General features: G+C 41.7%; 1 protein-coding gene across 1 annotated transcript; it reads left to right on the forward strand.

The window, feature by feature from the left end:
* Window positions 1-4190: 4190 nt before the first annotated feature.
* Snrpe (small nuclear ribonucleoprotein polypeptide E) lies at window positions 4191-11751 on the forward strand. Its single transcript, XM_010645023.3, has 5 exons — window positions 4191-4324; window positions 4789-4815; window positions 6407-6469; window positions 7778-7856; window positions 11087-11751. Exons 1-5 carry the CDS (start codon window positions 4271-4273, stop codon window positions 11140-11142), a joined length of 279 nt encoding a protein of 92 aa, XP_010643325.1. The 5' UTR covers window positions 4191-4270; the 3' UTR covers window positions 11143-11751.
* The last annotated feature ends 2216 nt before the right edge of the window (window positions 11752-13967 follow it).

The following is a 13967-nucleotide window of genomic DNA, read 5'->3' on the forward strand; positions in this document are numbered from 1 at the left end:
TTTTTTTTTTTTTTTTTTTTTTTTTTTTTGGTACCTTGTGCTTGCAAGGCAGTATTTGAATTTTTTAAAGAGTTCTTAAAAAAAAACCAGATTGGAGATAGCAGGGCATGGTGACAGATGCCTGTAAGCCTAGCTACTGAGAAGGCTGAAGTAGTAGAATCTGGAGTTCAAGGCCACACTGGGCAATTTAGCAACCCCCGCCCCATCTCAAAAAGGCTGGAGATTTGGTGGGGGTCTAGCCAGACGTGGTACAGGCCTGTCATCCAGCACTATGGGAGGCTGAGGCAGGAGGATCACAAGTTCAAGCCCAGCCTAGACAATTTAGTAATGTAGTGACGCCCTGTCAGAGAGAGACATAGAAACAGACAGACACTGGGAGTGTAGCTCAGTGCAAGGTTCAATCCCCAGCACTGAAAAGAAAAAAAAGTGGCTTCTGCGACCCAGTCACACCCCCTTGACCCTTCTGACCTCCTCCTGAATTCCTGGCCAGCCTCTCCTGGATTACTCCAAATCCTGTCATCACTTCTTTGTTGTGACCTCTTCATGCCTTCATGGTGACATGTGAGACCACATATATTGGTCCTGCATCTTGGGATCCTCCTTGTAACAATAAAGTCAAAACTTTGGAGGGCGGAACGGAATGAGGCCTCAGTTTTTCCAGCCCTCAGATCTGGCCTGGGCTGCTCCAGGACCGGCCTTTGAGATGATGCTGGCTTCAGCCTTGGCCTCTTCAAGGTCTGAGCCCCACACAGAAGAAAGTACACAATCCTGCTGGGCAAACCGCATAGCGAGGGCTGTGGCCACACGGAGATGAACCTGGACCCAGGGGAGGCCAGTCCTACGAGGCTTTACACTCTGATCAAAAAAATGGCCCAGCTGAGAGCCTGCCCAAATTCCCGACCCACAGTCACAGTTTTAGGCAAAATGGTGATATTGTCATCCAGTGTCTCGTTTCTAGTGGCTCTCCAACTAAACACTCCGGATAGCTTGACTCTCCTTCTGGAGTTGGATTTCAGTTTCTTCTCACCCAGAACAAAGGGTTGAACGAAACAAGCAAAAAGCAGTGGCAAGGTTTATTCAGGAAAGCAAAAATGAAGCGTGGGAGAGAAACCTGCTCTGCAGAGTGAGCTTGGACTGAGTAAATCGAGTGAGAGGGAGCAAAATAAAAGTACATGCCACATCTGAGAAACAGCGTGGGCTACCATATAAAGTTACGAGAGCAAAGCCTTCGTGGCTTCGATGTGTCCTTTGATGTTGACTAAATCTCGAGGAAACCGCCAGAACTTCTACATCCGGGTCCTGAGAGGTGGTGCTGACCTCGTGCTGACCTTAGGTCCAGGCCATCCTATTGAGAACCTCCTGGAATTCCCTCCAGAAGTTCACGCAGGGCTTTGGGAGCTGTTCTGCCCATGTGTCCGGGATTTGGTAACTAACAAGACACAACCACTACCCAGCCCGTTTTTGCTGGGCCCTGATCTCCTATCTCAGTACTTCTTACACAGCAGTAGGAGGGAAAACAGCATCCTATTGAGGCGATCACTATATGTTAATCCCATTCACTATTTGTCTAATGTAATGCAAACTTTCCCCCAGACCTTTTGTTTTTACTTATTATGGTCTGGGCCTCTCTCGCTCCCTCCCTCCCTCCCTCTCTCTCTTTCTCTCTGTCACACACACACACACACACACACACACACACACACACACATTGCCCGCTGCCCACTGCCCGGCAGCACTGGGATTGAACCCAGGTTGTAGCGAGCTACATCCCCAGCCCTTTTTCTTTCTTTTGTTCTTTTGAGGCAGCGTCTTGCAATGGTACAGGCTGACCTCAAACTTAAATCCTCCTGTCTCAGTCTCCCGAGCTGGGATGACAGGCGACTGCCACCTGAGTAATGCTCAATGTTTAGCCATGCAAATATTTTTATCATTTTTGGGTAGTTATTCTCTTTCTTCTACAGACCAACTAGAAGCTGGGGGTGCTGGCATTACAGGAAGCTGTACTCAGGGCAAGTCTTTGCCGACAAAAGACAACAGAATGAGAAAGGTGCGAGGTAACAAAAAGGAACAGTGCTAGGCCCGCCGCCACCGCAAGCAGCTTGGGGCTAAAAGGAAACCTGCGGAGTTTAAAGGCCAGGCCCCGCCCTAGACACCGCCCTCTGAATTTCTAGGTGTGATTGACAGGAATGATGGACAGGACACTGTGTCGTCGCAGGGGCTCCCAATACTAGTGCTCATCCCGAAGCTTATTCTAGGCCTTTTCTTTCTTTATTTCTTTCTTTCTTTTTTTTTTTCAGCTTTAATTGAGTTTATTGGTACATTTTAGGGTAGCAGTACAGTTACATTCATTGTTGGGATCTTGTACCTCTATCTTTCTTTTTTTTTTAAGACAGGATCTCACTATGTAGTTGAGACTGACCTGGAACTCACTATGTATCCCAGGCTGGTTTTGAACTCACAGAGATCCTCCTGTCTCAGCCTCCCGAGTGCTGGGATTATAAAGGTAGGCTTCTGATCTTAATGCATGACATGTAGTGTATATTTAGGACTCCATAATGAGGTGGGAATAGGGTAGAGTTGGCTAAAGGTCAAGCTAGGAGAGGCAATGCCCATGTGCTTTCCTAGAGCTCAGTGTGATCTCTTGAGTTGAGTTTTTGTTTTCTTCTCTTGTTATAATGAAAGGTGAAATGACCCTAGAGTGCTGTTTAAATGTAAATGGATAAAGTAAGTGACTTTCTCAGCTCTATTGTTTCTAACTATACTAGTGGCAGAGCCTGTAATCTCAGTTGGGGAGGCAGTGGCAGGAGGATCACTCAGAGTTAGGGACCAACTGGGCTACATAGTGAGTTCAAGGCCAGCCTGAAGTACATAGGGAGACCATCTCAAAAACAAAACAAAACAACAACAACAAACAAATTCCCAGCCAGAACATAAAACTGAGAACAAGACAATTAAAAATAAAACAATGGAGATAAAATCTAGGTTTAAATTTGTTTTCTTTTGGTTTTTTTGAGACAAGGCCTTGCTATGTAGTTCAGACTGGCCTTGAACTCACTATGTAACCAGGCTGGCCTGAAACTCGCAACAATCCTCCTGTCTCAGCCTCCCAAGTGCTGGGATTACAGGAATGCACCACCACTACTACATCTGGCAGCTTTTTGTATTTTAAAAATAACTTTCATCTCAGTACTTTTACAAGGTTGGTACTATGGTGTTCTTGTTAAAAAGAACTTAAGCAAATTTTGATTCTGCTTTTTTCTGTAGGTGGTCGCCCCCTCAGGCAAGTCCCTTCGATTCTGAGTGTCAGTTTCCTTATTATACAGTGAGTTTTCCAATTCAATGAAATTTCACACCAAGTGGGCTCACTACTAATTCACATCTACTCATTCATTCCAGTCCCTCTATGTTTTAACAGTAAGGAGGCTTCCTCAATGTGTGTGCACGCGTGACACACACGCGCGCACACACACACACACACACACACACACACAGACACACATGCGCGGGCACAGTGGAAACCCAGCTTTGCATTTTGAAAGTTGAGCTTTTCCTAGGTTAGTCATGTGCTCTAGATACTTGTGGAAATGCTGGGCAGCTGTGGCTTGAGTCAACCTTACAATCTCCAGGGGACACTACCCAGGACCCCCCAGTTTGCTGCTGTTAAGCCACAGTGTTCGGTAGCATTATCTTAAGGCACTTTCAACTGATATTTTGAATGTACCATGGGTTTATCAGGACTATGATCTCATGTAGTTCGAAAAGAACCTATGCATTATTTCATTTAATCTTCAATCCCATGAGGAAGTTTATTTTTTAAAATATACTTATTTGGTGTCACTAGGGATTGAACCTAGGGCTTTCGCACCCTTTTTATTTTTTATTTTGAGGCCACGTCTCTCTAAGTCAGAAATTGCTCAGTCTGTACTTGAGTTTGTGATCCTCCCGTCTCAGTCTCCCAGAGTTCCGCAAAAAAAAAAGAAAAACCTCTTGGGCTCAAACCCCTCGGCACCTCCTCTTTCTCCCTCCAGGTGGCGCTATAGGATAGGCCCATGTGCCAAAGTATAATTGCCTCGGTTTGGCCTCCCCCGGAGGCTATCGAGCATAGAGAATAGGTTACGAAGCCCCTCTCGCTTCCGTGGATAGAGAGGCACTTCTCAGGAGCCGCCCAGGTCGCCTCTTTCCGCCATACATTTCCGCTTCCGGTTCTTAATTCCGGAAGTTGCCGTTTGAGGTAACGTGGTCCTTGGTGTGGTCTTTGTGAGATTTTGCCATGGCGTACCGGGGCCAGGGCCAGAAAGTGCAGAAGGTGATGGTGCAGCCCATCGTATCCTGCGCCACATGTCAGAACCAGGGATTTGGGGCCGGGAGGCTGGGGGCGAAAGCGCAGACCTGAAGGAGCGGAGTGCGGGCCTCCGTCCCATGAGCCACCGGGGCGACCGGACCGGAGAGAAAGCGCGGGCATGGAAAGGATCTATAATGGGACGTGGGCTTGGGCTGACCCTGAAGGGATCGCGGGAATGGCGGGGGGAGGTGGGGGAAGACAACTTGAAGTGGCTGCTGAGTGAGAACGGGAGTTAACGAGGAATATGTCGGCAACAAGGAGGTTCTAGGTCTAGGAGAATTAGAGTGTGGGAAGGGGAGTCCTCAGTGTGGTTGCGCTTCTCAGCCTGCCTTGTGTAGACTCCCGACTTCTCCTTCAGAAAACAGATGAGATGGGGTTGGGTCGACCCGCGGTTTTCAGTGAGGAGAGTCTGCTGTATACTCTTTTCCTTAACCCCTGTGGCGCAGAATCTCATCTTCAGATACTTGCAAAATGTACGTAAGTCGTTTAATTGCTTCGTAACCGCTACTTAAGCAAAAGTTGAATGTGTTTGGCTATTTGTATCAGCTTTACTGATTACAGTGTTTTAGAGTTTAAAAATAGATGCAGCTCCGGAGATTGGAAGGATAATTGAGGGAAAAGATTACAAGAGGTCTTCTGTAATGAACTGATGTATGTCTGTGCCAACGCCAAGCATGCAGATTGTGTCATCATTCCTTTGAAAGAACTAAAACACGCCACAGAGTTTATTGGCAGATACAACGATGGCATTTCGATTCCATCCCCGCCCGGACCAGGAATCAGACTCGGGGCCTTGCGCTTGCCAGGCAAGCGTTGGTGCCTCAGCTGCACATCCCAGGCCCACAACATTGGCCTTTGTGCTTTGGTACCTTTTATTGATATGGTGGTGCTGGGATTGAACCCTGGACCTCATCCATGAAAGGCCAGCTCCACCGCTGAACTCCATCCCCAGCCCTGGTATTGGTACTTTCGATGATAGTGATTATAGTTAGGCCATTGTAAACTTTCCTGCTTCTGTACTCAGGGAAAGAAAAAAACTAATCACCTTAAACCAGGTCGTAATGAACTGTTGAATATTTGTTGGAAAACTTCAGTGAAGGAAGGACACCTAAAAAAAAAAAACAGATACTAAAAAAGGCAGGGGAAGGGGTAGATTTAGGAGTTAGTGGCAACTACTATTCTTAGAGAGATGTTTAGCAACCTAAATTTTGTGTAACAATTGAAAAATAAATTTGTTTTAAGCTATTAATTTTTTTTCAGGACAGGGTTTTAGTATGTAGTTCATTGTGGTTTTGAACTCATTGTGTATCCTCGGCTGACCTGGAACCCACCAGCAGTCTTCTGCCTCAGCCTCCCAAGTGCTGGGATTACAGGAATACATCACCATGCTCTCCAAGCCATTGTTGTTTATTTTTGGTACTGGGGATCGAACTCAGGACCTTATGTTTGCTAGGCAAGCACAGCGCCACTGAGCTAAATCCCTGGCCCTAAGCCATTGTAATTTTAATCCTCAGAATTGAAGATTTCTTCCCCTCATTGTTAAGTGTGAAACATGGAAAACTGAGAACCTAGAAATTATTTTCTTTTGGACCTATATTTTGCTGTGGCAGATAAGAAAGAAGGAATTATTATTTACGTTAAACTATCACCAGTTTTCACTATGAGTGTATTGAGACTGGAAGCAGGAAGGAGTTAAAACTGAATCATGATGACACATGCTTATAATCCCAATAGTCTGGGAGGCTGAGGCAGGATTGAACCTAGCCTGGACAATTTAGCCACATCCTGCCTCAAAATATAAAAAGAGACAGGAGAGAAATACAATTACTTCTTAAGGTCACAAGAAAATTAATAGCTTGGACAGTCTCAGCATAGCATTTATTAAAAGAAAACATTTCTTAGCAGGTTACCAGTCTTGATTACCAAGTCTTAGATGTGGGCTCATTAGTTGAAATTCTTAGCTTGTAGTCATTAGGATGTTTAGAGTTTCATATCTCTGTTGTTTGATCAAAGTGATTAGGGCTTTACTTTTTTAAACATATTTTTTTTGTGTGACTATTTCAGAGATCCCGGATTCAGGTGTGGCTCTATGAGCAAGTGAATATGCGGATAGAGGGCTGTATTATTGTGAGTACCCAGGCTGTTTTTCACAGAGCTGTTTATTAATAGACTGACTTTACAGAGAATGGCCACCTAGAGCAGTGTATAAAAAGTTAAAAGACCTACCCCAAGGAAAACTTCTCAGGGCATAGTATTTAGCCTTTTTTTTCTATTCTAGGTGTTAAAGGTTGGATAATGCAAAATAAGAGTAAATAAACTTAAAAGTAGTTTAAACAAGGATTCTAATATTGGAGGGAAGGGACAAAAGAGAGGGGTGGGGGTTAATGCAGTACCAACTTTGTGTTAGTGACACCCAAATAGAACTGGTGGGGTTAGTTAAGATTTCCAGGACAGGCCGGGCGTAGGGGTGCACCCCTAATCCCAGCATATATTGGAGGGAAGGGACAAAAGAGAGGGGTGGGGGTTAATGCAGTACCAACTTTGTGTTAGTGACACCCAAATAGAACTGGTGGGGTTAGTTAAGATTTCCAGGACAGGCCGGGCGTAGGGGCGCACCCCTGTAATCCCAGCACTTGGAAGGTTGAGGCAGGAGGATCGCTGTGAGTTTGAGACCAGCCTGGGCTACATAGTGAGTTCCAGGTCAGTCTCACTACATAGTGAGACCCTGTCTCACAAAAACAAAAAAAAAAAAAAATTTCCAGGACAGCAAGATGTCCTAAGTAGTGTTTTTGTTTTTGTTTTTTGTTTGTTTGTTTGTTTGTTTTTTTGGTGGTGATGAGTATCAAATCCAGGGCCTTATTCATGCTGAGCATTTGCCCTACAAATGAGCTACATTCCCAACCCTAGTAATGTTTTAAAGAAAAATAAAATATGGGAAGCATTATGTTAGGATACTTTGGTATTCTGCGTAGAAATCAGTGGTTCTATTACTCTCCCTTTCCTTAATTACCTGTTGGCAAACATAGTAGTTTGTAGAGAACATGGGGAGAGCAGTGGCAATAGAAGATAATTCATATACATACATAAAATAGCGTATATTGGATAGGTTATAAAAGAGAGAGGATGGCTTGCTGCTGTATCCAGTGAATACTAAGTCCAAAAGGTTTAAGTAATTTGTACTACATACTGACTTTCTTGGTTATTTTTTTCTTATTGTAAAAGAGGCTTCAGGTGTTTCAGCTGGAAGATCACCAGAGGGATGGCTACATCATCTTTTCAAATGGTCTAGGGCAGTGGTTCCGCCGCCTGCCTTGCATGCACAAGGTCCCAAGTTCGATCCCCAGTACCAAAAAAAAAAAAAAAAAAAAAAAAAACGTAGCATGGTCTAGATATGATTTTACTTGAAAATAATTTTCAGTTGACTTATTTTTCTAGGGCTTTGATGAATACATGAATCTTGTGTTAGATGATGCAGAAGAAATTCATTCTAAAACAAAGTCAAGAAAACAACTGGGTAAGAAATACAGTGATCTTGCAGAATTTAGAAGTGTTCATTTTACTCAGTATGGAATGAATTGCAACTCAATTCATGTTTAAATTTATTAACATTTGAGGAGTTATTTCTGGAGCGAGAGATACACTTTTAAGTTATTCTCTGCCACTTACTCCTTACCCTACTCTGTTTCTGCTTCTGTTTCTATTCTTTTCACCAGGGTCATCAAAGATTAATGGTGTTAAATATAATGCTCAGTGTTAGTGTTCATTTTATTTCACTCTAAACAGAATTTGGCACTGTTGGCCACTCCTTTAAAACACTTTATTTCCTTGGCTCTGGCAAATAGTACTGTGCTACCTTAGTGCACGGTTCTGGTTGCAAACTGAAATGTACAAGGACCAAATCAAATTCTGTGGTTAGGTTTAATGTTGACCTTATGGGGAAATTTGATTTGGTTCTTATCCACTTTACTTTGCAACCAGAATTGTGGAAAGAATTAAGTTAGTGAACCAAGGTATCGCTGTACTCAGGTTTTCATTTCTCATCTCTCCTATTCTTTCAGACTTTTTGAGGCCCAGTCATTAAATGTTACAGTGCTTGAGGCTTGGTTCTATGCCTGCTTGTCACTCTGGTTTTTCTTAGGCACTCAAAAAAACAGCCTCAGTTACCATCTCTATATCTACCCCCAAATTTATGACTGTAGCTCATAAATTAGTAGTAAATTAATTTAGTACCCCTGCAAGAGTGTCTCAGAGGCTCCTCAAAGTCAGCACATCCAGAATCAAACTGAAGTTAACCACGCACACACTGCTTACAACTATTCAGTCCTCTCTGCATTTCAATGGCTCCAGTTTGCTTTCAGATAATTAATTGTTTTTGCAACTACCTCAGCCCCCTCCAGGTTGTTCTCCAAAGTTTAGTCATTTTAAAATGCCTATCTGACCTTGTCATCCCTTTCTAGAAATGTTTCATTGACTTTTTTCTTGCTCTTAGAAAAAAACTCTCTCATGTATTCTACAAAGTCCTTTGCAATCTGGCCTTATTTCCCCTCCACACATTTCTATCACACTCTGACTCATTTTCTGAACTTTAGCCACTCTTGTCCTCTTTTGCTTCTTTGAATTTGCAGTTTTCACACTACCAGTTCATGTATATGCTGCTCCCTTTGTCTTTAGAACTCACTTCACAGCTGGGCGTGGTGCCATATATCTGTAATCCTAACTACTTGGTTGGTAAGGAAAACATGGCTAGGAAGGGTGAATAATTTACCCATCTACTATCAGAGCTAGATGATCTCTGATTGCAGAGTTTGTGTTCTCATTGTTTCTGATTAGATACAGCTTCAATTTCATTTAATTGTGTAAATGAACTATTTTATAAGCAGAACTATTCCTTGTAGTGCATTATTTTGCATTTAATCCTGTGTGAAATAAAGTTCACTTGAAGGTGACCAAAAAAATCCTAGCTACTTGGGAGACAGGAAGAAGAAATGTGAGTTTGAGGCCAGGGCTTATTTTGGTGTTGCTTAGGGTGGGAGAAAATGGCACAATATGTATGATCCAAGACTTGGTTGTGAAACATTCAGAAGTGTAATTATTTTACGAATGCTTTCCTATTAGACCAGATATTCCATAAGTGCATTAGCCATGCTTTTTCATTTTTTGTACCAGGGTTTGAACTTGGATCCTTACACTTTGCAAGGCAGGCAGGGAAACCACTGAACTAAATCCCAGCCCGTTTTTTTATTTTTGGTTGGTTGGTTGGGATTGAATGAACTCAGGGCTTTCATAATGGGCTATATCCCTAGCCATTTTTTTTTTTTTTTTTAATTTAGAGACAGAGTCTCACTAAATCACTAAACTGCCCAGGCTGGTCTTGGATTTTCATTCCTGCCTCAGCCTCTCAGACTGCTGGGATTATAGGTGTACACTACCCCAACAACCATGGATCATACCTTTTTTTTGATCCCTAATATTCTCAATAATTAACTTGGTATCTGGTATGTAGTAGAAAGTCAACATTTGAAACACATAGGCACGTGCACACACATACCCCCTCACACACCCACGTACATTGGGGATTGATTGAATCCAGGGGCCCATGCATGCTAGGCAGTTGCTGTATTCCTAAGCTATATCTCCAGCTGTTATGTTTTAAATTTTGGGATCAGGTCTGCTGAGTTGCCCAGATTGGCCTCAAACTTTTGATACTCCCACCTCTGCCTCTAAGTAGCAGGAATTGCATGCATCCCTACCCCTGGCTGAAAATTTATTTTAACCTATTGAACAAGAGGGCTGTAAGACTCATGATTTCATCACAAATCATGAATCATTTCTCCTAAGATCCCATTAACTTGATTTTTATTGAGACAATTTGTCTTTTTTTTTTCTTCTTTCTTTCAGTTTGTCTTTATTTGTTAAAAGACTTAATACATAGCTCACTGGTACTTTTATCAAAGTTAGGTTTTAGGTGACCTTTCTTTTTCACAAACCCTGATGAGTCTCTTGAACTTATGTTAGATATGTGGAAAATAGATTTTGAAAAGTGATACGATATATTTCTGCTTAGGCTAAAGTATTTGACAACTGTTAAATCGGTGTTCATCTTGTATAACAGACTAATAAAACCTGTAAAAGTCTGGGAGATGAAATAGTTTAATTATTTTCGCAGGTGATTAGCAACTATCAGTCAACACTAGTGTTTTGAAGATATTTATAGATATTTGTCAGAAAAGTATTCTCAAATTTAGGAAATGTTGGATAAAACTTGAACAGATTTGTTTACTGCAAAATGGAGTCTTTTAGGGCCAGGCACTTAGCTCAGTGGCACTGTGCCTGCCTCATAAGCAGAAGGTCCTGCGTTCGCTCCCTGGTATGGGGGTGGGGTGGGTGGAGGTGGAGTCTTTAGTACATTGACTATGCTAAGTAGTTTATAAGATGCTGCATTTTCCAAACTTGACATATAATTCATTTCTAAATTTTCATGAACTCAGCATTAGAAAGTGTTGTGATAAACATGATCAGTTGACTTAATCTATAGAAGCTACTTTTCATAAAATAGCACCTACCTGCATTAGGTTATTGAAAAGGTGCACATATGCTAATGGAGCTGGAAAGCCTTTCAACATATGGCACTTGAAATGTTCACATAACTTCACGAATGAAGGAATTTTGAAAACACTGAATTGGGAATAGATTTCTGATGTGTATACACTTGAGTGTGAATACTGATGCCTTTTGTTGTTGCAGGTCGGATCATGCTAAAAGGAGATAATATTACTCTGCTACAAAGTGTCTCCAACTAGAAATGATGAGTGAATTAAGAAGACAGCAGTGAAGTGAGGTGGCAATTGTGATAACGTGTGAAAAATGCAGCTGTTTAAGTGGTTTGCCCTGGGATTATTTGTAAAACATTTTTTCATATTGTTTTCGTTACCCTTATGTTATTACTGCTCTGGCAATAAATGTTGTAGGATTGTTTTTATTAAAAAATGACAATGTTTCTTTCTGTTCGGTGGTAAAGACCTGTTAGTGGCATATTAGTATAGGTATTTTAAAGCTTCTAAAGTTAGTGATTGCTTTGGGCTTTTGCTTTCTTGGAGCATAGACTTACACATATCCTTGAGGCAGAGACTAGGAACTCTTGACAGGTAAGCTTCCACTATTGGGTAGCAGAAAAAGGGGGAGGTTTTCACAAAAATAAGGCCATTACACTAATGTATGTCTTCATTAATTCTAACTCTTGAAACTGGGGTTATAGCTTAGTTGTACAGCATTTGTCTAACAAGCACAAGGCCCTAGGTTCAGTCCTAGCACAGCAAGAAAAAAGAATTCTAATTCTGAGTGCTAGAACACCACAGAGTTTCTAACTAAAGTAGATTGAGAACATTTTAATAGCTCCATTATTTGCTTGGCACTCTTATTGAGACACTATGAGATCTTTGATTATTTTATCATTAAGCTCAGAGTGTGATGAGTATTTGGGTGTAGACAAAGAATAAAGTACCTTAAAGTACATTAAAAGTAAGCTTTATTAAGACTTGGAAGGAAAATTTGTGAAATTGTTAGTCTGAAAAAGACCAGAAGCAGAGTTGGAAAATTGTCAGAATACTGGCATATCGAAGAAACTTTTATTTCTTATTCTGTTTATTGTTTTTGCCAATGCTGAGGATCAAATTCAGGGACCTCCCTCAGGCTAGGCAAGTGCTCTACCACTGACCTATACACAGCCCACATGGGGTGTGTGTGTGTGTGTCTGTGTGTGTTTGCTGGCGATTAAACCCAGGAGTGCTGAGCTATGTCCTTGTCCTTTAAAAACATGTTTATTTGAAGGAACGTCTCACTGACTTGACAAGGCTGGTCTTAACTTGGGATCCTTCTCAGCCTTCTGAGTAGCTGGAATTACTCGTGTTTACTGCTTATGCTGCTCAGTCTCTTATGTCTAAGGATTTGGATTCCTCCTTGTGATTGAATGTTACTTGATTCTTAGGCAAACATCCCCTCCAAGTAGCTCAGGGTGGAAGAATTCTTTTAAGTGGTTTTTGAGCATCTACTGTTGCCTAGGCACAAAATTGTGTAAAATACAGTGAAACGGGTAATCAGATTTAGTGTCATGTCCTAAGTGCCATTTGAATTGGATCTTAAAAGATTATTAGGCCTATTATTTTTTAATTTTTTAATTGTTTTTATGGTGTTAGGATGGAATCCAGGACTTTGCATCTTAATAGACAAGAACTCTACTACTGAACTACGCTTCAGCCCCAAGTCCTGTCTTAAATTCTGTTAAAGGCAGTTTTAAGAATGGGTGAGGGAAACCATGAAGTCTAGCTCCTTTTTTCCATGTCTACAGGGATAATAGATATCTATTTCATTAAACTGAATGAGAAATCCTTTCTGCAATGGAGGAGATTTGTAGATGAATGTAGAAGTCAATTCAGCTTAGAATCTTGCATTCTGGCTATGGTTTCTACTTCTGATATTATGCTGTTTGGTTATATTATGAATACAAGGCTTTAGCTCTTTTACCATTTTTTAGTTTGAAATTCATTAAACCAACTATAGGATGCAAAGAAAATACTGGGCAGTAGAGGGAGTTGCTGCCCTGAGAATGCTTCAGCCCTGCTGGTGAAAAAGATTGAAGCTTTTTCAGAGCAGGGCAAAGACTTCCCTGCAGCTTTCTTGGCACCAGAATAGATGGGAAGAAGGATAAAAGCTGGAGCAGTATAATCCGTAAGAAAACCTGCTGGCTGCTTTTCCATCTCCCTGAGTGGCCTTTCTGACCTGGCTGCTCTGTGTAAGCAGAGCTGTGCCTGCTGTGGCTTATTCTGAATGGATCAAGACATGGAAGGTTCTATTTTTGACAGAGCAGATGATAGTGAGAAATAAGGTACAGTCAGCTCTTACAATTGAGCTCTGTATTTAGAAATCCCTGCTTGCTTTCCTGTTCTGGAGCCTGTGGTGTTTGCTTTTTAAGTTGTACTTTTCCACAATCTGTGGATCCTTTCTTCCAACCAGAATTTTTATTGCAGGGGGCGTTGCTCTCTGCTTCATTAAAGTTACTAAAACATGCTACTGGGAAGCTGTTCTTGTTGGCAGCCCTTGGTATGTGAACAATGATTTTTCTAGAATAGCTCCTGGTATCCGAGGGGGTCTTGCTAACCACCCACTGATTCTCTTGTAACATTCTTAAAGAGAATGGTGGGCGGAATAGAGAATGAGGTTCTGAAAAAAAAAAAGTAAGTCCTGCAATGGGCCTGATGTTCTATTAGTAGCAAGTCAGGAGAAGGAAAAGTTTTAAAATCTTAGAAATTAGTGCTTTTGGGTGCCAACTTGTCACACTTGTCAGCAGTTCTAGGATTAGGGAGAGAATCTCTGTCTAATTTGGATTAAGGTTTTATGGGCCATGAAGTATCAGGCAGTTCCTGAAGCAAGCCTAAGAGCCACTCGTGTTACCTGGGTGGCACAGGAACATTTCTGAACTAATATTTCATTCACAGCCATAACCAGCTATATGTTTTGAAAAAATGCTTGGTAAAACTTTTTTTAAGGCAGCATAAGAACCTAAGTTTTATTACCTGTAGTTTTAATTTTAACCTACAGATTACAGTGGAATTTTAAAAAGTTAAATGTA

Source organism: Fukomys damarensis, unplaced genomic scaffold (assembly GCF_012274545.1).
Source record: "Fukomys damarensis isolate Sample0158 unplaced genomic scaffold, DMR_v1.0_HiC HiC_scaffold_11, whole genome shotgun sequence".
Classification (NCBI taxonomy): domain Eukaryota; kingdom Metazoa; phylum Chordata; class Mammalia; order Rodentia; family Bathyergidae; genus Fukomys; species Fukomys damarensis.